At 42.9% G+C, this 25,077-nt stretch overlaps 1 protein-coding gene across 1 annotated transcript; it reads left to right on the top strand.

Moving 5' to 3' along the window:
- The first annotated feature begins 2,360 nt into the window (after positions 1–2,360).
- Positions 2,361–22,498, top strand: LOC120915994 (sialoadhesin-like). The gene is made up of 10 exons (XM_040326837.1): positions 2,361–2,451; positions 2,551–2,904; positions 5,276–5,566; positions 7,716–7,979; positions 9,873–9,984; positions 11,948–11,981; positions 13,642–13,752; positions 15,628–15,702; positions 19,509–19,583; positions 22,345–22,498. Exons 1-10 carry the CDS (start codon positions 2,409–2,411, stop codon positions 22,390–22,392), a joined length of 1,407 nt encoding a protein of 468 aa, XP_040182771.1. The 5' UTR covers positions 2,361–2,408; the 3' UTR covers positions 22,393–22,498.
- The last annotated feature ends 2,579 nt before the right edge of the window (positions 22,499–25,077 follow it).

Here is a 25,077-nt window from a genome sequence, read left to right as displayed (position 1 = left end):
TTTGACCAAAAACGAGCTCCCCCGTCGCGTAAGCCGCGTCACGATTGGCAAAAGGAGCCGAACGGCGATGCGCATGCGCAGTATAGCGCCGACTCGCCGTTCGGCTCCTTTCGCCAACCGTGACGCGGCTTACGCGACGGGGGGAGCTCGTTTTTGGTCAAAACGTCAATCACAGACATGTTAGGAACACCCACTCCCGCGGGACTCGCAACCCCGAAGCCACGGGTGAATATGCTGTACTAAGGTATGTACAGCATAAAAAAAAAATAATAGCCTTAATCGTATTGTAATGTGGGGGGCCAGTGCAATAAAAAAAAAGTAGTTTTTAGGGTGAACCACCCCTTTAAATTAAATAACATAATCTTTACAGACCCATGTGGTCCTTTTTTTGTTCTAAATTAACACCTTGCTTACCAGCCACCGTCGTAATAGGGCGGCAGGTTGGCTCCCCTGCGCAAATTGCCGTAGCTGTCCGTTGGCCACTTCAAGACCTAAAGGAGGCGTGCGCACGCACCCGCGGCGTGACGCCAGAGCCAAACTACATGGCCGGCTGCTGTGATGTCCTCCGGCAACCCTTTGATCGCTCCTCAGAGAGACAGAACGAGGCTCTATCAATGTAAACAGACAGATCCCTGTTCTGTCAGGGAAGTAGACAGAGATCTGCTGTTCCTACTGATTAGGAACAGTGATCTCTCTCTACTCCCAGTCAGTAGCGTATTTACGTAAAATACGTCGACTTGTGTTCCCTGGTGCAGCCCTTTGCATGGATGCTGCTGAGTTACACCTCCTTTATGGGGCATAACTTTACGCCATACGTACAACTTACGCGCACCAGTCGTAGCCTGCGTCGGGCGCAAGTACGATCGTGAATCGGCGTATCTCCCTAATTTGCATATTTAAATAGAAAATCAATGGGAGCGCCACATGCGTCCAGCGTAAATATGCGCCCACTCTACGCCGGCGTAGGCAAATTACGTCGGTGGAATGAAGCCTGTTTTTAGGCGTATCCTAGTTTTGTGGGCACGGCGCACAGATACGACGGCGCATATTTGCACTTACGCAGCGTATCTCGAGATACGTCGGCGCAAGTGCTTTGTGAATCCGGGCCTATAACTTTTGCACAAACAATCATATATAAATATAGATATAAAAATCAATATATATGACTATTCCGATTTTTGTTTTTTACCAGAAAAATGTAGAAGAATACATATTGGCCTAAACTGATTTTATTTATTTATTATAGCAAAAAGTTAAAAATATTGTTTTTTTTCTAAATTGTTGCTCTTTTTTTTATAGCGCAAAAAATAAAAACCGCAGAGGTGATCAAATACCACCAAAAGAAAGCTCTATTTGTGGGAAAACAAGGACGTAAATTTTGTTTTGGTACAGTGCTGCACGACAACGCAATTGTCAGTTAAAGCGACGCAGTGGCGTATCGCAAAAAATGGCCTGGTCAGGAAGTGGATAAATCCTTCCGGTCCTTAAAGCGGAGTTCCAACCACAATTAGCATTTTTTAAATGTGCCGTATTTATTGGGGTATAGCGCGCTCCCGCGTATAGCGCGCACCCCTAAAGTTGGCCAGAAATTCCTGTGGAAAAAAGGATTTTGTACTTACAGTTTTGGTGTCTTGCGCGGCGTCCATCGGCGGCCTCGTCGGGTCCGGCGTCCGTCTGCGGCTTCAGGTGTCCTCTTCGTCGGGTCCGACGTCCTTCTGCGGCGTCCTCCTCGCTCGTTTCCCGCTTTCCCGCGCCGAGTTTGAATACTGCGCCGGCATATACCGAGCGCAGTACACTCGGGCAGGCTCGGCTACTGTCGCGCTCACGTCCAGGACTCGAGCGCGGGAGGAGCCGAGACTGCCCGACTATACACGAGTGTACTGCGCTCGGTATATGCCGGCGCAGTATTCAAACTCGGCGCGGGAAAGCGGGTATCGGCGTATATCGCGCACCCACGATTTTGCCCTGATTTTCAGGGCAAAAAAGTGCGCGGTATACGCCGATAAATACGGTATGTCCTTTCATCCTGCGTTTTTATAATATAAATCTGGTCACTTACTATTTTACAATCCGCCTCTGATCCGCATAGATATTCAAAACGATAGTTTATAAAACTATGTCTACACCGTTGTCATTTTGCTTGTGGGCATTGTGAAGCCTACAAGCACTTACTTCCTGGAAGTCTTGGATGGAGAGTGATAATTGGACAGCGCACTGCATCCTGGGAAATGATGACACACATTTCCCAGGAGCATTAGAGGGAGATGATGTCAGAATCCTAAGTGATTCTAAAGGCAGATTTCGTGGGACCGCATTGCAACAGGCATTTCCAGATGAGTAAAAAACATTTTTTTTTTTTTTTTTTACAGTTGCACCCGTGACTTAACGTTGTCACCAATCATCACAGAATGGATATCACACGGAAGATTCTGCTCCTTACCCTTTTTCAAGGTAAAGTAGATTCATATTTTTAGAGAGATTGATAACTAAAAATTATTTACATATAAAACAATTACCATATATACAATTTTTATTCACGTCCTCATCTAGGACTTGTGTGTCAGAGGTGGGAGTTCCCGACCAGAATTGATGGTTTGGTTGGAACCTGTGTGGAGATTCCTTGTACGTTCTACCCTCGTGAGAATTCTGGGACATCCAATACTGTTTGGTATTTATTTAATCGAAGAGACTATCCTCAGATTTTTAACAGTCTAAGAAATTCTTCAGTATTAATGAATTACAGAAGCAGAACCTCGCTAGTACCTGGGAAGAATACCTGTTCACTGAGGATAGACCCTGTGATAAGAAATGATGGTGATCACTATTACCCAGGAATAGCAGAAGATCAGGACACTAATGCCTGGACACAACAACGTCACAAGACTCTAAAGCTTTATGCTAGAGGTAAACATTTCTTCATAGTGAGAGTGGGCATATATTATGGAAGGCCAATGAAGACTTGGAGTAGCAGTATAACCAGGGCTCAGTAAGTCATGACTATAGTAAGTCTGATAAACCTACCATTACCATATTACCCAAAATTCTACCTTAAAGGAGTTCTCCAAGCTAAAACGTTTAACCCCCGCTGTGCCCGGGCTGTAAAACTATACAAAATAAACTTTCACTTACCTGCCTACGATCCCCCGTTGTTCCGATATCGCCGTCCCGTTCTCCGGTCCCGGTCTCTTCCACTTCCTGCGGGTCGGTGACTCACAGTGCGCTCAGCCTATCAGCGGCCGCAGCAATGTCCCGTCGCGGCCGCTGATAGGCTGAGCGCACTGTGAGTCACCGACCCGCAGGAAGTGGAAGAGACCGGGACCGGAGAACGGGACAGCGATATCGGAACAACGGGGGATCGTAGGCAGGTAAGTGAAAGTTTATTTTGTATAGTTTTACAGCCCGGGCACAGCGGGGGTTAAAAGTTTTTAGCTTGGAGAACTCCTTTAACTTACAAATAACCAGGCGACATCAATTTTGGAGTAAAATTGTCTGCTTGGCCATTTTATTAACAATTAACCATAACAAATTAATCCAACATCTTTATTTCCACCCTGTTAGGAGATGATTGAAGGCATTGACCAAATTTCCCTTGTACCAGCTTGGCCATCCAAGTAGGGTGACCACGTGTCCCAGAATTGACCGGGACAGTCCCACATTTTGCAGGTCTGTCCCGGGCACCTTCATTCCAGGACAATACAGTGTCCCGGAATGAAACGAATGCCCCAAAAAAAGGCCGCCACATCAACGCTTTACTCACTTACAGTACTTGTCCTGTCCGGAAATGCGTGGAGGAGCACAGTCCCCGCCCCCTGCTTGTGATTGGAGAAATCATAAATCCCACCTCACTGTGCTGTGATTCGTTACAGCACATGCTGATTTTTGGGAAGGGGGGTGTCCCCGATAGGTAGTTTGGAAATGTGGTCACCCTACATCTAAGATCCCAGTCGCAATGCGCCGACTCAAGGACCATAGCACTCTGAACCTTCCCCACGCTGATACCCATCAACCGATGCCAGCTAAACCACGGTTAGCTGGCATCAACCGAGGATCCCATACAGTACCTTGATGGTTTCCCACTTATGCCAAATTGGTCAAAATGTCTACTGCCTCCAAACATCCCTAACCGCCAAAACCAACACAACACATTACATACAATCTCAACATAATAGGAGGAGGAGGAGGAGCACAGTCTCCGCCCCCTGCTTGTGATTGGAGAAATCATAAATCCCACCTCTTGTGTCCAATCACTGTGCTGTGATTCGTTACAGCACATGCTGATTTTTGGGAAGGGGGGTGTCCCCGATAGGTAGTTTGGAAATGTGGTCACCCTACATCTAAGATCCCAGTCGCAATGTGCCGACTCAAGGACCATAGCACTCTGAACCTTCCCCACGCTGATACCCATCAACCGATGCCAGCTAAACCACGGTTAGCTGGCATCAACCGAGGATCCCATACAGTACCTTGATGGTTTCCCACTTATGCCAAATTGGTCAAAATGTCTACTGGCTCCAAACATCCCCAACCGCCAAAACCAACACAACACATTACATACAATCGCAACATAATAGGAGGAGGAGGAGCACAGTCTCCGCCCCCTGCTTGTGATTGGAGAAATCATAAATCCCGCCTCTTGTGTCCAATCACTGTGCTGTGATTCGTTACAGCACATGCTGATTTTTGGGAAGGGGGGTGCCCCTGAGTGGTAGTTTGGAAATGTGGTCACCCTACATCCAAGATCCCAGTCGCAATGCGCCGACTCAAGGACCATAGCACTCTGAACCTTCCCCACGCTGATACCCATCTGGCTGGCATCAACCGAGGATCCCATACCTTGATGGTTCCCCACTTATGCCAAATTGGTCAAAATGTCTACTGCCTCCAAACATCCCCAACCGCCAAAACCAACCCAACACAACACATTACATACAATCCCAACATTATAGGGCGGGAGGGTGGGAGCTTCCTCTTCCTGTGCTGCCCACAACTGAACTGCAGACCTTCTCCCAAGCCCCTCCTACCCCAGAAATATTAACTCCGGCCACCCCCTCCAAGCTGAAAATGTCCCTCCCTACTTTTTAACCCCTTCTTCGGTTCCCTGCTACTTAGTCATGCCTATACTCTGTATTTTACTCTGGGCTTCTCTGGAAAAGGGTTTCTAGCATTTTTGAAGGTTCCTTTTTTTTTTTTACATTGGAGAATCTGAACCTAAAGTAAAAATGTAATAACCTTTAACCATAACATCATCTAATAACGTATCTATAACACTTTTCAGATACTCCAAACATACCGGACCTTATTGGAAATGGAGAAATGGTTGAAGGACGTCCTGAGAATGTTTCATGCTCTGTAGAGCACACATGTGGCTCCAGTCCACCTTCTCTGAGGTTCAACAAAGCCGGCCAAACCGCGAGACGATCTAAAGATCTATCTGAAGGAAAATGGAAAGAAATATTAACAATCACATATATTCCTTCATATGAAGATGATAAAACACAATTTCAGTGCACAGCAACTTATCATAATGGGAGAACATCACAGAATGCAGTAACACTGAACATCAGATGTATGTATTACAGGCAATAAAAATTTAGATTTAAGTCGAAATTTCCCAGTTATTGATCCCCACACCTTTTCTGCTCTATACATTCAGCAAGAAAAACATAGGAGCAGAGGCGTTGCTAGGGGGGTGCGGGGGGTGCGGTCCGCACCCGGGTGACACCCGCTAGAGGGGTGACACCATCCCTTTTATAAAAAATAAAAATATGATAGGAGTTGATTTTATAGGGTTACCTAGAATAAGGTGACCATATTTTTAAAATTAAATCCAGGGAGATATTTTTTTTTTTTTATTGGCAAACGGTAAACTGTTTTTTACGCATATTATCCTCCAATTCTCTATGCAGTCAGTGGTGTAGCGTGGGTTGTCAGTGCCTAGGACAAGGCAAGAAATTTGCACCCCCCTACTAGACTTTTAGATTTCCCTCCACTAGTACAGTAGTACTGGCCTCTGCAATGTCGCAGTCCCGCTAGAAATTGCTGATTGCCGCCATTGGTAGTAAAAAAACAAACAAAAAACAATTCCATAAAAATATACAGTGGAACCTTGGATTGCGAGTAACGAGCGTTTCGAAATATGAGCACTGTATTTGCTAAAATCCTGTGTCTCGCAAAACATGCAGGATTCAGGCCAAAGCGGGTGCAGTACCGTGTATGGCCTGAGGTGGGGGGGCGCCAGAGCTGAATGGCGCCTGTCGGCTGCGTTTGGAAATAGCCGGAAAGGCCCAAGGACAGTTCGGCTGACCTCGGAAAGGCTGGTGCACCCGCATTGGGGTCAATCTACATATATATATATATATATATATATATACAGTATATAGGGATGTAGGTGCTATTGAACAAAAACTCTATACGAGTGCTTGCTCTATGTATTTATCTATGAAGTCTTTCTGAGGTTTGCCAAGGTCAGCCGAGCTGTCCTTGGGGGCTTTTCAGACGTTTCCGAGTCTCTTTGGCGCCTCGCCCGCCTCTGGCCGCATACGGTATTGCATGCCATTGAAGTCAATGCGGAAACTTATTATTTTTTTTTCCATTGACTTCAATGGGGAAACTCGCTTTGATATGTGAGTACTTTGGATTACGAGCATTCTCCTGGAATGGATTATGCTCGTAATCCGAGGTTCCACTGTACCATAGTTTGTAGTCGCTATAACTTTTGCGCAAACCAATCAATATGCGCTTATTGGGAGTTTTTTTTACCAAAAATATGTAGCAGAATACATATTGACCTAAATTGATGAAGAAATTTGATTTGAATTTTTGTTTTTTATTATTGGATATGTTTTATAGCAGAAAGTAAAAAAGTATTACGTTTTTTTCCAAATTGACGCAGAGGTGATCAAATACCACCAAAGGAAAGCTCAATTTGTGAGAAAAAAGGACATTGATTTTATTTTCTAAAAAGGTTCCTATAAGCTAGTGCATTGTTGGTTCACTTACCTTTTCCTTCCATTTCCCTTCTAAATGTTTTTTTTTCTTTTCCTGAATTTCTCACTTCCTGTTTCTCCTCAGTAAGCTTGCCCCCATCATCCGAGCCGTTCTGGCTGGGGGTTAGTCAGCGTGCTCGCCCCCTCCCTTGGGACCACATCCCTGCGGGGAGTCGCTGTGTTTGCATTCCCCTATTTTGTAAGCGCTATAACTTTTGCGCAAACCAAACAATATACGCTTATTGCGTGTTTTTTTACCAAAAATATGCAGAAGAATACGTATCGGCCTAAGCTGAAAAATAATTATTTTTTTATACATTTTTGGTGGATATTTATTATAGCAAAAAGTAACATTTTTGTTTATTTTTAAAAATTGTCGCTCTTTTTTTGTTTTTTAGCGCAAAAAAGAAAAACCGCAGAGGTGATCAAATACCACCAAAAGAAAGCTCTATTTGTGGGGAAAAAAAAGGACGTCAATTTTGTTTGGGAGCCACGTTGCACGACCGCGCAATTGTCAGTTAAAGCGACGCAGTGCCGAATCGCAAAAAGTGCTCTGGTCAGGAAGGGGGGTAAATTCTTCCGGGGCTGAAGTGGTTAATGTTACTTTGAGTCCCTGAGAGATTTTGGATGTTGGAGACATGTGATGCGACTTTTCAAAAAGAAAGAAAACAGACAACATTGTCAAGTGGAATTGTAAAAATAAAATAAATATATTCTCTTCTTCACCAGATGCACCAAGAGACGTGACGGTCAGCTCACTCAAAAATAAAGCGGTTTTGGAGGGTAGTGATGTGACGGTAACATGTTCCAGCAGATCTAACCCTACTCCACACACATATGAATGGTACCGTGGGAACAACAAAATTAAATTAGGATCTCAAGATCAGAAGATCAAAGTACAGAACGTCAGCAAAGGCACGGAACCCTATACTTGTGTTGCAATAAATATTATTGGGAGCGGAGACTCACTGCCGACAGAGATAACTGATGAATGTATGTATATCTTACTCATTGGTAATAGAGAAAAGATATTATCGTATATACTCGATGGGGATGAGCCGAACCCCCCCCTGTTCAGTTCGCACCAGAACCTGCGAACACACCAAACCTTCGTGTGAACTTTAGAACCCCGTTAAAGTCTATGGGACTCGAACATTTGAAATCTAAAGTGCTCATTTTAAAGGCTAATATGCAAGTTATTGTCCTAAAAAGTGTTTGGGGACCTGGGTCCTGCACCAGGGGACATGTATCAATGCAAAAATGACCGTTATTTCGGGAGCAGTGAATTTAATAATGCTTAAAGTGAAACAATTCCTTTAAATTTCCTTTAAATTTTGTACCTGGGGGGGTGTAAAGTAAGCATGTGAAATAACGCATGTTTCCCGTACTTAGAACTGTCTCTGCACAAAGTATCATTTCTGAAAGAAAAAAAGTAATTTAAAACCGGCTATAATAAATTGTCGGCTCCCGGCAATTCAGAGAGAATTCATTCATAAAAAAAAATTAATTCAATTACCAGGCCCTTCAGGTCTGGTATGGATATTAAGGGGAACCCCGCCGTCAATTAAAAAAAAAATGACGTGGGGTTCCCCCCAAATATCCATTCCAGACCCTTCAGGTCTGGTGTGGATTTTAAGGGGAACTCCACCCCAAATAAAAAAAAATGGCGTGGAGTTCCCCCAAAAATCCACCCCAGACCCCCAGACCACGTAACCTGGCCGGCCGCAGAAAAGAGGGGGGGACGGAGAGTGTTTTTAAAACTTTTTTTTGCATTGATACATGTCCCCTGGTGCAGGACCCAGGTCCCCAAACACTTTTTAGGACAATAACTTGCATATTAGCCTTTAAAATTAGCACTTTAGATTTCTCCTATAGACTTTAACAGGGTGTTCCGCGGCTTTTCGAATTTGCCGCAAACACCCCAAATTGTTCGTCGTTCTCCGAACAGGCGAACAGGCAATGTTCGAGTTGAACATGAGTTGGACTCGAACTCGAAGCTCATCTCTAATACTCGAGTATAAGACGACCCGAATATAAGCCGAGGCACCTAATATTACCACAAAAAAATGGGAAAACATATTGACTTGAGTATAAGCCAAGGGTATCCATCTGCATACCTCACTGTGCCCATGCCTCACTGTGCCCATGCCTCACTGTGTCCATGCCTCACTGTGTCCATGCCTCACTGTGTCCATGCCTCACTGTGCCCATGCCTTACTGTGTCCATGCTTCACTGTGCCCATGCCTCACTGTGCCCATGCCTCACTGTGTCCACACCTCACTGTGTCGATGCCTCACTGTACCCATGCCTCACTGTGCCCATGCCTCACTGTGCCCATGCCTTACTGTGCCTCACTGTGTCCATGCCTCACTGGCCCTGATTCAGATAGAGATACGACGGCGTATCTCCTGATACACCGTCGATTCTCTGTCGGATCTATGCGGCTGATTCATAGAATCAGGTTCCGCATAGATCTCCCTAAGATCCGCCAGGTGTAAGTGACTTACACCGTTGGATCTTAGGCTGCAATACGGCCGGACTTAATTTACGTTAAAGTCGAAACCAATGACGTCCTAGCGACGTCATTTGGAGCAATGCACGCTGGGAAATTTAGCCGGCGGCGCATGCGCAGTTAAATCGGCGCTGATTTAAATACTACACTCCCCCTAGCCGCGGAATTTTAATTCCGCCGGGGGATTTACGATACGCCGCCGCAAGTTTTGAGGTAAGTGCTTTCTGAATACTGCACTAGCCTCAAAAACTTGCGCCGGCGGATCGTAAATCAGGAGAGTATTTGGCCGGGAATCCTGTCTTGTTTTTTATGTAAAATTGCTCAACATTTGTACATGATCTATCATTGTACCTAATAACTTTCTTCTACGTAGATAGCAGTGCTGATCGCTCAACTGGCAATAAATACAGTTCTATTTTATTTCTGATCCTGGGGATTTTGGCTGGAGTCGTCCTTCTGATTGTGATTGTCTACTGCTATACAAGGTAAGGCAGCCAAGTCACCCCAGAGAACTACAGCCAATTCTAGTTTTAGTGATAAGACACCTTTATGAAGATCTAATGCCGCGAACACACGGCCGTTACTCATGTCATTGAAAAAAAAGTTTTTCTTGACGCGATTCCTCTCAAGCCTGCCTTGCATACACACGAGCGGCAAAAAAAATGCTCGAGCAAAGCGCGTGACGTACAACACGTACGACGACCCCGTCTCATAACTTGCTTCTGAGAATGCATGTTTCCCCCCCCCCCCTCGTTAAAGAGTACACACGACCGTTTTTCACAACGTGAAAAATGACAACGTGAAAAACAATGAAAAAAAATATAGAGCAGGTTCTAAATTTTCAACGGCCATTTTTCTCGTCGAGAAACATGCTCTGGGGCCCACACACACAATCGTTTTTCATGACCAATTTAACCGCTTAAGACCCGGACCATTATGCAGGTAAAGGATCTGGCCCCTTTTTGCGATTCGGCACTGCGTCGCTTTAACTGAAAATTGCGCGGTCGTGCGGCGTGGCTCCCAAACAAAATTGACGTCCTTTTTTTCCCCACAAATAGAGCTTTCTTTTGGTGGTATTTGATCATCTCTGCGGTTTTTATTTTTTGCGCTATAAACAAAAATAGAGCGACAATTTAAAAACAAAAAATGCATTTATTTTATTTTTTATTTTTTATTCTGTTCTGTTTCACTCTATTATATTATATTCTTTTATTTTATATTATATTCTTTTCTATTCTACTTCTTTATTTTTTATTCTATTGTCTTCGAAAATTCAAATACGATTTGATAATTATACAAATTTGATTCGAAAAGTATTCATATTCCATTCCATTTATTTTCTATTCTATCCCTTTTTTTATTTATTTATTTTATTTTGTATTCTGTTCTGTTTTACTGTATTCTATGCTATTCTTTTATTTTCTATTATATTCTTTTCTATTCTACTTCTTTATTTTCTATTATACTGTATTAACTTCATAAATTTGAATACAATTTGAAAATGATTCAAATTCGATTTGAAAAGTATTCATATTCCATTCCATTTATTTCCTTTTCTATCACTTTTTTATTTTGTATTCTGTTCTGTTTTACTCTATTATATTCTATTCTTTTATTTACTATTATATTATTTTCTATTCTACTTCTTTATTTTCTATTCTATTTTTTTCTCTTTCGGAAATTCGAATACGATTTGAAAATTATTAAAATTTGATTTGAAAAGTATTCATATTCCATTCGAAAACAATTCAAATTTGCTTCGAAAACTATCTGAATTTTGTCCGAAATTTTGATTAGTTATTTCGGATTCATTTAAATTCGTTACTATTGTAATTCTGAAATTCTGATACATCCGAATATCCGAATAACGAAAAATGTGTACAAATTTTAATTTGGAACGCAAAACAAACCACACGTGTCTAATCTAATAAAAAATATGATGGCTTTACTGAGACATATGGTTAAAATCCAAATAAATCAGACCCGCTAGAACCTGTGGCCCTCCAGCTGTTGCGGTACTACAAGTCCCATCACGCCTCTGGCTTTGGGAGCCATGCTTGCAAATGTCAGCCTTGCAATGCCTCACAGGTACTGTAGTTCCGCAACAGCTGGAGGGCCACAGGTTGAGCACCTATGCGCTAGAACCTTGCCATCAGGAGCGGTTGTCTGAGCACTGGCGCATCTCATTACCTGCGTCAAAGATTGGGTTGAGCACAATGGATCTCTTTTGCCATTATGTGCTAAAAAGTAATGGAGATCAATTATAAAATATTCTTGCATTTTAGTCAAAATAAAAGTATAGAAAAACAATTGCGAAAAAAAACCCCACAAAATTATTTAAAAAGGTCACTGAGTTTTAAGACTGAGTTATAATTCTGTATCAAATCGTAGTTTAAATCTATCTTTTGCTGCTAAACAGTAATATTATTATTATTACTTTTTATATAGAATTAAAGCATGTCAGACATCATCAAGGCCTGAGGTACGTCATTTAGAGCTCATTTACCCTTGCTTCGGCTTCAACCGCGCTTTTTTAAAGCTCTCTGAACCAGTGGCGTATCTAAGGTATGGCACCAGGGCCGCCATCAGGGGGGTACAGGCAGTACACCTGTAAGGGGCCCGAAGGTCCCCAGGGGCCCAGGTGACAACCCCCTTTTAAATAAAAAAATATTTTTTTTTTAAATATATATTTATTTTATATTTTATTAAAGGGAATTTTTTTTTTTTTTTTAGAGGTCCGGAGGTCCCCAGGGGCCCAGAGATCCCCAGGGCCCCTGGATGACAACCCCCCTTTTTTTTTATAAAAAAACTTTTTTTTATATATTTTTTTTATTTCTTTTATTTTTATATACATATATATACCCAGAGGTTCCCAGGGCCCCGGATGGCAACCCCCCCTTTTTTTTTTTATAAATGTTTATTTTTTATTTTTTTATTAAAGGGCCCAGAGGTTTCTTTTTTTATTAGAGGTCCCAGATGGCAACCCCCCTTTTTTGTAATTTCTTTTTATAAAAAAAAAAAAAAATTTTTTAAAGGCCCCAGAAGGCAACCCCCATTTTTAAAAATAGATAAATATATATTTTTTATATATATTTTTTATTTCTTTTTATTAAAGGGCCCAGAGGTCCCCAGGGCCCCGGATGGCTACACCCCCTTTTTTTTATATATATTTTTCTTTATTTCTTCTTTTATTTGTAAAGGGCCCCCCGCTTCTCAATTTCAGGCGGCAGCACCCCCCCCCCCCCCCGGTTCTCTGCTTCAGGGGGCCCATGCCTGTTGGCAAGTACCATGGGCGCCATATGCACTATAGTTCTTCACTGAATTTAAAAGTAGAGCTTTTTAAACTTCTCCCCGTTCCTACTTGCTTATGGGGGGGGATGCAATTACAGTTTCCTGGGCCCCTTTAGGTCAAAATAGGTAAAAAAGTACCATCATCCAAATTTTAATTATAAAAAGGTTGAACCAAGGGAACACATGGTGGCAGTTGCTAATGCTGCCTGAATCAATATGTGGTCACCTAGAGAAAGGATTGGTTGGACTCTCTTGGTACTGATAACATTGACACATGTAGTATCGTAAAAAATATTTATTACATATAAAATTATACAACATTGTAAAAAACACGAGCCATACCCCACCCAAAAACAACAAGTTACTACTAGCGGGTGAGCCCGTGAAGTTTCTGTTGCGGTGGAGTATAGCAGTATCCTCTCTCTGGGTGCTGCTGCCATGGCCAGAGAAGGTGGGTGGACTCGGTGCGCAGGGCAGCACTGGGTAAAGGCCATGCTCCTCTCGGCCTCGCTCTGAGACTCTACGAATGTGACGTCACTGGTTGCTGGAAGCCAAGCAGGGCGGCCCTAGCAACCAGTTTGGAAATCGTCTATTAGGGTGGCTGTGTTTCCTCATTTCATTCCGGGACACTGTACTGTCCTGGAATGAAGGTGCCCGGGACACGGGACATAAATGCGAATTGCGGGACAATCCTGGGCAATCCGGGACACATGGGCACCCTAGTTGTTAGGCCTGAAGGAGCTGAGACCGGAAGCATGTCCTAGGCCTGAGCCGGGTCACAGAGAGGGAGTTATTGTCAGGAGACCTGTCACTGGCCTGTGTCATTATTGTCACTTGTCTTCTGTCATCAGATTATCTGTGCAGACCTGAGGAGAATGTGTTCAGGATTGACTTCACTCGCTTCAAGATTCGGGCCCTGGAGATTGGCACTGTGTCCTTTGATATCTACAAACCCTGCTCAGGTACCTGTCATGGAGGGCACATTTTTTGGGCCAGGTCTCCTTCGTACTTCAAGTAGAACTAGAGTTGTTGGGTGGAGTAAGGGAGGGTTATTGTTCCCAATTTGACATCCATTTGGGTTCGGGTGCATGTCCTTGAATGCACACTGTCTGTGCCCGGGGGCATGTTTCTGGCTGCACCCAAACGGTTTTTAAGGTGAGAGCAGGGCCTGTCTTCATGCAGCTGCTGCATCCCAATTGATCTGAATTGGTCTGCCTGCCCGTGGATGTACTGAATATCTGTGTGCATCTCATGCAGTGAAAACACGGCCCTGTACACTTAAAATGTTTCAGAGCTTGCCATAGGCGCCATTTTCACTTGGTACGCCTCTGCTCTGAAGGCCAGTCAAAGCTCCTGTTGCTAAATAAAATGGTTAGCTTACAGTCCTGTTTACACTTTGCTTTGCTTCGGCTTTGCTTTCAAAATGATACCCCATGTAGCTTCAGTGGTGCTTCAAAGCGTCTTCAAAGTCCCCAAAGAAGTCTATGGCAAAGTTCACTTGAAGCCCCACCGAAGGCTCATAGAAGCCCCACCAAAGCCCCAACGAAGCCTAACCAAAGCTCCGCCGAAGCCCCACCAAAGCCCCACCGAAGCCCCACCAAAGCCTAACCAAAGCCCCACCGAAGCCTCACCAAAGCCTCACCAAAGCCCCACCGAAGCCCCACCAAAGCCTCATTGAAGCCTCATCGAAGCACCAAGCAAAAGCAGGTGTAAACAGGACTGTAAGCTAACCATTTTTTTTTTCGTGACAGGAGCTTTGAATGGTGTTCAGAGAGCTTCAACCACTTCAGCCCCAGACGATTTGGCTGCCCAAAGACCAGAGCACTTTTTGCGATTCGGCACTGCGTTGCTGTAACTGACAATTGCGCAGTTGTGTGGCGTGGCTCCCAAACAAAATTGGCATCTTTTTTTTCCCACAAATAGAGCTTTCTTTTGGTGGTATTTGATCACCTCTGTGGTTTTTATTTTTTGGGCTATAAACAAAAAAAGAGCAACAATTTAAAAAAAAAATGCATTTTTTTAAACTTATAAAAATATATATAAAAAAAATATTTTTTTTTTCCTCAGTTTAGGCCGATATATATTCTCCTACATATTTTTGGAAAAAAAAGCGTATATTGATTGGTTTGCACAACATTTATAGCGTCTACAAAATAGGGGATAGTTTTATGGCATTTTTATTATTATTATTATTTACTAGTAATGGCAGCAATCTGCGATTTTTATTATGACTTCGACTTTATATCGGACACATCGGACACTTTTGACACATTTTTGGGACCGTTGTCATTTTTACAGCGATCAGTGCTATAACAATGCACTGATTACTGTGTAAATGTCACTGGTAGTGAAGGGGTTAACCAGTAGGGGGCACTGAAGGGGTTAACTGTGACCTAGGGATGTGTTCTAACTGTGGGGGGATGGGCTTATGTGTGACACGACACTGATCACTGCTCCCAATTACAGGGAGCGGTGATCAGTGTCCTGTCACTAGGCAGAACGGGGAAATGCTTGTTTACATCAGCATTTCCCCGTTCTTCCTCTCCGAGAGACGATCGCGGGTATCCCCACGGACATCGAGTCCGCGGGATCCGCGGACACACTCACGGAGCTATATATAGTTATAAATACGTTGATCTGCCCAGCCATGCCATTCTGCCGACTTATATCGACGTGAGCCGGTCGGCAAGCGGTTAACAAAGCATCTCCGAAGCCATGTTTTGAAGTGTAAACTAGCCCTAATATATTGTTTTTTTTTTAAATTCTCTATTCTTCTTAATTTTGGTTTATGAAACCGATATTATAAATGGAGTGTGTTTCTTTCTCTCTGTCCCCAGAATTCACAACAAGCAGATGGCACATATACAGATCTTGTGAAAACAGAGGTTTCAAGTGATTATGATACTCTAAAGGTAATGAAATAACCAATGTATTTCAATTCATGCACCAAATAACACAAATCATACTATTTATTCATTGACAAGGTTCAAATGCTTCATTTGCACTTACATACAATCCAAAATTTTATGTAATTACATTATAGATGAGCACACCTTCCTTTCTCCCTGAAGAAGAGAAAATCAAATTTTTTAAATGCATTGGGTTTATCTTGTGACCACCCTCTCTAAACCAGGCCATATCTGGAACCTGTTTTCCATCTAAAGTCCTTCTTTTCCTTGGGTACCCTCAACATTATAGAACCTGTTTTATTTGTAATACTGCACTGGCTATAGTTGTCCTGGTCTGTTGTCCAAAGGCAATCCCCTGAAGAAGACCATCAAGGTCAAAACGCGTCACAGCCTTTTGGAAGTATCCAATCAGAATTAGTGCTATATGGGGTATTTTTATCAATTGTGTGTTTACATTATCTTTTGTGTCTTTACTCGCTTCCAGACATTTTGGCCTAGATTCACGTACCCCGGCGTAAGTGTGGGCGGGCGTAGCGTATCGTATTTACACTACGCCGCCGCAACTTAGAGAGGCAAGTGCTGTATTCACAAAGCACTTGTGTCCTAAGTTACGGCGCCGTAGCGTAAATGTGCCGGCGTAAGTGCGCCTAATTTAAATTGGGAAGAGGTGGGCGCGTTTTATGCAAATAAAGCATGACCCCACGTAAATGACGTTTTGAACGTACAGCACTTGCGCCGTCCGTGGACGTATCCCAGTGCACATGCGTCGGATAGAATGCCTAAGATACGTCAAACACTGCCTACGACGTGAACGTAACTTACGCACAGCCCTATTCGCGTACGACTTACGCAAACGACGTAAAAAGATACGCTTGTTCCGACGTCCATACTTTGCATGGGCTACGCCACCTAGAGACCTGCTTTATCTTTACGCCGGCGTATGTCTTACGTAAACTGCGTAACTAATTGCGACGGGCATACGTACGTTCGTGAATCGGCGTATCTTGCTCATTTGCATATTCGACGCGGAAAACAACGGAAGCGCCACCTAGCGGCCAGCGTAAATATGCACCCTAAGATACGACGGCGTAGGAGACTTACGCCGCTCGTATCTTAGCCAAATTTTAGCGTATCTGATTTCCAGAATACGCTTAAATATACGACGGCGCAGATTCTGACTTACGACGGCGTATCTACTGATACGCCGACGTAAGTCTCTGAGAATCTGGCCCTTTATGTCCATGAGAGATAATATTAATAATTTTCTCAATAAAAACATTCTATTTTATCTATATCTTATGTGTTATCTCTTTTGGTGTCACAAAGCCCCTGTGGTAAATTAATAGTGGGGGTATGTTACACACCCCCCAGCCTGAAGGAGGAGGAGCTAGACCTCCTATTACAGTTAGAAATATCGGCGAGGCAGGGTAATGTCATCATAATGGGGGACTTCAATTATCCTGAAAATTAACTGGGCAGAGGGGACAGCTCACTCATTAAAGGGGTTGTAAAGGTACAATTTTTATTTCCTAAATAGCTTCCTTTACCTTAGTGCCGTCCTCCTTCACTTACCTCATCCTTCCATTTTGCTTTTAAATGTCCTTATTTCTTCTGAGAAATCCTCACTTCCTGTTCTTCTGTCTGTAACTCCACACAGTAATGCAAGGCTTTCTCCCTGGTGTGGAGAAAGCCTCTTGAGGGGGGAGGGGGCGAGCAGGAGTGTCAGGACACTCTCTACTTTGCAGATAGAGAAAGGAGATGTGTGTTAGTGGGCGTCCTGACTCTCCTGTAGTCCAAGGGAGGGGGCGAGCACGACACTCCACACCAGGGAGAAAGCCTCACATTACTGTGTGGAGTTACAGACAGAAGAACAGGAAGTGAGGATTTCTCAGAAGAAATAAGGACATTTAAAAGCAAAATGGAAGGATGAGGTAAGTGAAGGAGGACTGCACTAAGGTAAAGGAAGCTGTTTAGGAAATACAAATTGTACCTTTACAACCCCTTTAAAGGCCGTAATTTCATGAATGTCTTACAGGGCAACTTCATGTCCCAATTGGTGGATTCCCCGACTAGAAAGACTAGACTAGAAAGAATGCATTGCTAGATTAATTCATTATGAACGACCCAAGTCTGATCTTAGATGTGCCTATGCGGGACAGCTTGGGATCTAGTGATTACAGGATGATCACATTTATCATAAATCATAGGAAAAGGAGGCATGAGGGTAGCACAAGAACTCTAAACTTCAAACAGGCAAACTTTGCTGAACTGCGTTCAATACTATAAGACATCAATTGGCACCAAATCCTAGAAACATTGAACACGGAAGAAAAATGGGAATGCTTTAGGAACATATGAAACAAAGGTATCACAACAGTGCATTCCAATGGGCAATAAATATAGAGCGAAGGTTAAACCTGGGTGGCTAAATCATAACGTAAAAAGTCTTATTAAAGAGAAAAAAATGGCCTTTAACCTCCCTGGCGGTATGATTCTTTTAGAAAAAAGGTGCTGAAAGCGGTACCATTATTTGCAAGGAAATTTGGTGATTTGTACTGTAGGCCTGTAATTCTTAGGCCTCGTACACACGACCGGATCTGTCCGTTGGGATTTATCCACGGATCAGTTCCAGCAGACAAATCCGGTCGTGTGTACGGCCTAGCGGACATTTTTCGGCGGACATTTCTCCAGCCTACCGGTTTTCAAGCGGATAAAAATTTCTTAGCATGCTAAGAAATCTATCCGCTGGAAACCTGTCCGTCGGACTGATCCGGTCGTCTGTACAGACTCACCGGATAAGTCCAAGCGATCCCCATCCCTCGCATGCGTTGAAGTGATTCGAAGTGATGCGTGGAAGTATTTACCTTCCAGGGTCGCGCACGTCGCGGCGACGGCGCGGCCACGTCACCGCGTATGTTTTCCGCGGGGATTTTGATCTGATGGTGTGTACAGCCCACCAGATCAAAATCGGGAGCAGAAATGTCCGCTGGAAGCGGTCCGGCGGACCGTTTCCATCGGATATCCTCTCGTGTGTACAGGGCCTGAGACGACAACATGGCCACACAATGAGATTAGAGGAAAAGTGGTTTAACCTAAAGCTGCACAGGGTTTTTTTCACTGTCAGGGCAATAAGGATGTTGAACCTACACAGGCTGAACTGGATGGACTATTGTCTTTATTCAATCTTACCTACTATGTAACGGTGACCATCAGTCAAACCTACTCGATATCACTGGGTTTTTGTGGGATACCTCATATGTTGCCATAGTAAAATTGTCCATTTTTGTTTAAAGGGTCACTAAAGGAATTTTTTTTTTTAGCTAAATAGCTTCCTTTACCTTGCTGCAGTCCTGGTTTCATGTCCTCATTGTTCGTTTTTGCTTTCATGTTGCTGTAAATCCTCTCTGTTCTGGACACATCCTGGTTGCCTGTTTCCTGATCACCACAGTACTGGGAGATTTCTCACGGTGGTCACTAATCAAGGAGGTGTGAGTAAAACGAAACTGGATTGGTGCTGAGGAGTTTTAGACAAAGTATCACTGCTCTCTATTGGCTGACTGCCCTCTAGTGGCTCTCTGTACATCAGAGAACCAGCAAACAACAGCAAAAACGAAACTACACTGCAGGCACATTATATGATTGTTTTTTTATCTATTTTTAATCATTTTTAAAAGGAATCAGTTAACTATTATGTCTCTATGCCCTGTAAACAGTCATTTCAGCAAAAAAATGTTTTTCCTTTAGTGACCCTTTAAGAAAATCTAATCTTCAGGGGGCGTTTTTCTTTCTCTCTTCCTTCTCGTCCCCAGAGTCCACAACAACCAGATGGCACGTACGCAGATCTTGTGAAAACAGAGGTGTCAAGTGATTATGATACTCTAAAGGTAATTAAATTACCGGTGTATTTTAATTCACGCAAAGCAAATCACAGAATCACCAAATAAAGCAGATTGCACCATTTATTTAATACAATGCTCCAATTGCAGTTACTAGGGCCCCTGAGCACACTGGCACAAACAAAACACTTCGGGCCGGATCCACAGAAGAATTACGCCGGCGTATCTATTGATACGCCGCGTAGTTTCAAATTTTGCGCGTCGTATCTTTGTTTTGTATCTACAAAACAAGATACGACGGCATCTCGGATCGATCCGACAGGCGTATGTCTTAGTACGCCGTCGGATCTTAGATGCAATTTTTCGGCGGCCGCTAGGTGGCGTTTCCGTCGATTTCCACGTTGAGTATGCAAATTAGCTATTTACGGCGATCCACGAATGTACGTCCGGCCGGCGCATTTTTTTACGTTGTTTTCGCTCGGCTTTTTCCGGCGTATAGTTAAACCTGCTATTATGAGGCGTACTCAATGTTAAGTATGGCCGTCGTTCCCGCCTCGCATTTTGAAATTTTTACGTTGTTTGCGAATAGGGATTTGCGTAGAATGTCGTCACCGTCTTAACCATTGGCTTGTTCCGGTTTCATTTCAAGCATGCGCACTGGGATACCCCCACGGACGGCGCATGCACAGTTAAAAAAAAGTTGTTTACGTTGGGTCACGACGTATTTACACAAAACACGCCCCCATCACAAAGATTTGAATGCCGCGCCATTACGCCGCCAAAGATAGACTACGCCGCCGTAACTTACAGCGCGCATTCTTTGTGGATTTGAAAAAAAAAAAAAAAGTTACGACGGCGTAGTGCATCTTAGATACGCTGCGCCCGGCGGAGAGAAGCGCCGAGGTACGTGGAGCTGGCCCTTCAACACCAACCTAGTTAACATCTTTATTTAGAGGAACAGGTTTTTTTTTTCCCTCCTATCCCTGTCTGGATGCTGATTTTCTTTCACCAGATAGGGTTTCTTTTTCTACCTAGCAGCGGCGGTGCGTCCATAGGGGGCGCAGGAGCGCCGCCTCCTCTCTCCTGCACCGCTCTATCACCAATAGATAGATTCATGCATTGTACAGGTACGTCCCCTTTAAGATGCGAGCCGTGGGTTGCGTGCACGCTCGTGACCCGGTCGTGAGCTCCGTGACCGCACCTGCGGACCCGCGATCGGGTCACAGAGCTGAAGAACGGGAGAGGTGTGTGTAAACAAACCTCTCCCCGTGCTTCCTAGTGACATGTCACTGATTGTCTGTTCCTTGTCATAGGGAACGACGATCAGTGACGTCACACGTCCAGCCACGACCCCTAACAGTTATAGTTCCCTAGGTCACACTTAACCCCCTTCAGCGCCCCCAACAGGTTAACCTCTTCACTGCCAGTGTCCTTTTTACAGTATTCAGTGCATTTTTATAGCACTGATCGCTGTAAAAATTACAATGGTCCCAAAATGGTGTCAAAAGTGTCCGCTATAATGTTGCAGTCACGATAAAAAATCGCTGATCGCCGCCATTACTAGTAAAAAAAAAAATTATTAATAAAAATGCCATAAAACTATCCCCTATTTTGTAGATGCTATGGGGCAGATCCACAAAGAAAGTACGCCGATACGCCGGCGTACTTTCAAAATTCCCGCGTCGTATCTTTGTTCTTTGAATCCTCAAAACAAGATACGACGGCATCTGGGTTAGATCCGACAGGCGTACGTCTTCGTACGCCTTCGGATCTTAGATGCAATTCTTCGGCGTCCGCTGGGTGGCGTTCCCGTCGTATTCCGCATCGAGTATGCAAATTAGCTATTTCCGACGATCCACGAACGTACGAGCGGCCGTTGCATTCTTTTACATCGCTTCCGTTCTGCTTTTTTCGGCGTATAGTTAAAGCTGCTATCTGGTGGCGTACGGCCGTCGTTCCCGCGTCTAATTTAATTTTTTTTATTTAGTTTGCGTAAGTCGTCCGTGAATGGGGCTGGACGCCATTTACGTTCCTTGCGACGTCATTTGGAGCAATGCACCCTGGGAGTTTTGACGGACGGGGCATGCGCAGTTCGTTCGGCGCGGGGATGCGCTTCATTTAAATGAAACACGCCCCCTACTCGCCGCATTTGAATTCTGCGCCCTTACGCCGCGAGAGATACACTACGCCGCCGTAACTTACGGCGCAAATTCTTTCAGGATTCAAACCAAAGCCAGGTAAGTTACGGCGGCATAGCGTATCTCAGATACGCTGCGCGGGTGCAGATCTTTGAGGATCTGCCCCTATAACTTTTGCGCAAACCAATCAATAAACGCTTATTGCGTTTTTTTTTTTTTTTTTTACCAAAAATATGTAGAAGAATACGTATCGGCCAAAACTGAGGAAAAAAATTGGTTTATTTATATATTTTTGGGGGATATTTATTATAGCAAAAAGTTTAAAAACACATTTTTTTTCAAAATTGACGCTCTATTTTTGTTTATAGCGCACAAATTTAAAACCGCAGAGGTGATAAAATACCAACAAAAGAAAGCTATATTTGTGGGGAAAAAAAGGATTTTTTGTTTGGGAGCCACGTCGCACGACCGCGCAATTGTCAGTTAAAGCGTTGCAAAAAGTGGCCTGGACTTTGACCAGTCAAATGGTCCGGGACTTAAGTGGTTAAATGTCTTACATTGAGACTTCTAATATGCTTGACATTGCTAAGTAATAAGGAGTCGTACAACGTTCTCGGTCGATTATAAAATAAAATAAAAAATGAATCAATATCATTTTGTTTTTCTTACAGTCATCATTCCCAGCTCACCCTGCAGATGGAGGAAGAGATTTACATTAAGATAAACAATATGATAACCTTCAGAGACAAGAATGAAAGAAACACATTTATGAGTTACTAGCAAAAATAAATGTATTCCTTGAACAGCAAAAATGAAAAATAAAATTTCCTGTGAGAAACTAGGAGTTTTCTTTATTTTAATATATACATTTTATTTTTTTAATAATTTTATTATAAACACCTAATAGTGAACATTATGCCTTTAGTGCCACCAACCCTATATTTTTTGGTCTGTATTGCCAAAGGAATGGGAACAGGAAACATGTTTGTGTTGACAACGTAAAAACAATTGTGATATTCTATTTATTTATTTTTTTGTACCAGTGATTATGGTCACTAGTGAGGATGAATCTTCCCAGCAAGGATAGAGACAATACTACAAACCCACCAGCAGGGCTGGTGCAAGGATTTTTTGACACCCTAGGCCTATCTTCACTTTTCCCTTTCTTCCCTTATTCCATTTCCCTTATCTTCACTTTTTCTTTTCTTTCCATTTCCCCTTTCCCTTATCTTTACTTTTCCTACTATTTTTCCATTCCCTTATCTTGACTTTTCCTCTTTCTTTCTTTCCCTTTTTCCCTTTCCCGTATCTTAATTTTTCCTTTTCTTTTCTTCCCTTTTTCCCTTTCCCTTATATTCACTTTTCCTTTTCCCTTTCTTCCCATTTTTCCTTTCCCTTATCTTCACTTTTCCTTTTCCTTTTCTTCCTTTTTTTTCCTTTCCCTTATCTTCACTTTTCCCTTTTCTTTCCTTCCCTTTTAAATATGTTCACTTTTTCTTTCCTTTTTCCCTTTCCCCAATCTTCACTTTTCCTTTTCTTCCCTTATTCCATTCCCCTTATCTTCACTTTTTCTTTTCTTTCCATTTCCCCTTTCCCTTATCTTTACTTTTCCTACTATTTCCTACTATTTTCCCATTCCCTTATCTTGACTTTTCCTCTTTCTTTTCTTCCCCTTTTCCCTTTCCCTTATCTTCACATTTCCTTTTCTTCCCTTTTTCCCTTTCCCTTATCTTCATTTTCCTTTCCTTCCCTTTTTCCCTTTCCCTTATCTTCATTTTCCTTTCCTTCCCTTTTTTCCTTTACCTTATCTTCACTTTTCCTTTCCTTCCTATTCTCCCTTTCCCTTATCTTCCCTTTGCCTTTTTCTTTCTTTCTTTTTTTCCCTTTCCCTTATCTTAATCTTTCCTTTTCTTTTTCTTTCCTTCCCTTTTTCCCTTTGCCTTATCTTCATTTTTCCTTTTCACTTTCTTCCCATTTGTCCTTTCCCTTATCTTCCCTTTTCCTTTTTCTTTCCTTCCCATTTTCCATTTCCCCTATCATCCTCTCACCCTGCTCTCTATGGTTGCCACTGAAAGAAAAAATATTTTTACAAAATGAAATAAGTAAAGTATAACTAAAGGCAACATTTTCGTTTTGGGTAGGGTGGAGAGGGATTAGAACACCTGTCAGTTTTTATTGCTGTCTGTCCCCATCAAGGAGATTCCTCCCCTCTCTATTTGTCCTGTTTACTATTATCACTGAAAGTAAAAGAAAATATCCAATTTCAGGTTGTCCCCAGAAAAGTAATAGAGGGAAAATCTTCCCATGCGGATGCTAGTTCTGGTGACGTGGTGGGTGCCAAAGGAATTCCCCTAATTTGCAGGGATTTCCTCTGACTTCCTGTTTGGCTATGGGACAGGAAGTGAAGAGAAATCTCGGCAATGGGACACAGATGGCAAAAAAATAGAAAATAAATCTGACAGGGGTTATAACCCTCCCTTGCTCTATTCAAAATGAAAATAAAAGTTTTGCCTATAGTTCTACTTTAACCTCCCTGGCGGTATGATTCTGTCTGGAATTACGTACCAAAAGCGGTACAATTATTTTGCAAGGAAATTTGGTGTTTTATACTGTAGGCCTGTAATTTTTAGAAATAACTCACTTAAATCTGACCAAACAAGAGTCTTGTAGGCATCCCGGGTATGATTTTTTTTTTAAAACAAAATTATAAATTATAATATAATAAATAATTATAAATAATTGTAACAAATAATAATATAATTATAATAAAAATTATTCAATAATGTAATCAACTCAAAATCACTGAAATTTGCTCAGTTGCAGAATTGTCGCTGTCATTTTTTTTTTTTTTATGACGAATTTCCCCACAAATCGCTATCGCACAATTCTGCAAGTGATTATAATTTATTATCGCTGTTTTCTAGCTGATCTAAAACCATTTTTGACATAAAGGGACACTTTTGGACAATCTACAGTTTTTAGGCAGAAAGAACAGTTTTTATTATATAAAAGTACATGCAGGACACTGGGCAGACCACTAGGGACAAGGGGGGTGTGTATTTTTTACATACAGTACTGTAATCTATAAGATTACAGTATACTGTATGTAATGTGTTTGTTTACTTTTTTGAATTTGGCGCCGTTCTCCGCTCCCGTGCGTCGTAACGTCGCAGGGAACGGAGATCGGTGGCACACGGGGACACTGTGAATCGAGCGAGGAGGTCCCGCTTGCTCACACAGCGGGGTGGCATCGCTGGATCCAGGGACAAGGTAAGTAACTTGCCTGTGGATCCAGCGAGAAGGTAAGCCGCGCCGCTGCACACTCTGCACGTCCACCCCGAGCGTGACTCGGGGATACCGATCTTAACATGAAAAACCAACCCCGAGTCACGCTCGGGTTTACC

The sequence above is a fragment of the Rana temporaria genome, chromosome 10 (genome assembly GCF_905171775.1).
Source record: "Rana temporaria chromosome 10, aRanTem1.1, whole genome shotgun sequence".
Classification (NCBI taxonomy): Eukaryota; Metazoa; Chordata; class Amphibia; order Anura; family Ranidae; genus Rana; species Rana temporaria.
The sequence above is the reverse complement of the archived record's forward strand: the minus strand, read 5'-3'. Positions and strand labels throughout refer to the sequence as shown.

Coding starts and splice junctions, on each gene's coding strand:
- LOC120915994 (XM_040326837.1), top strand. CDS start 2,409: ATGGATATCACACGGAAGATTCTGCTCCTTACCCTTTTTCAAG. Junction 15,703..19,508: donor GTGATTATGATACTCTAAAG/GTAATGAAATAA, acceptor TCTCGTCCCCAG/AGTCCACAACAACCAGATGG. Junction 19,584..22,344: donor GTGATTATGATACTCTAAAG/GTAATTAAATTA, acceptor TTTTTCTTACAG/TCATCATTCCCAGCTCACCC.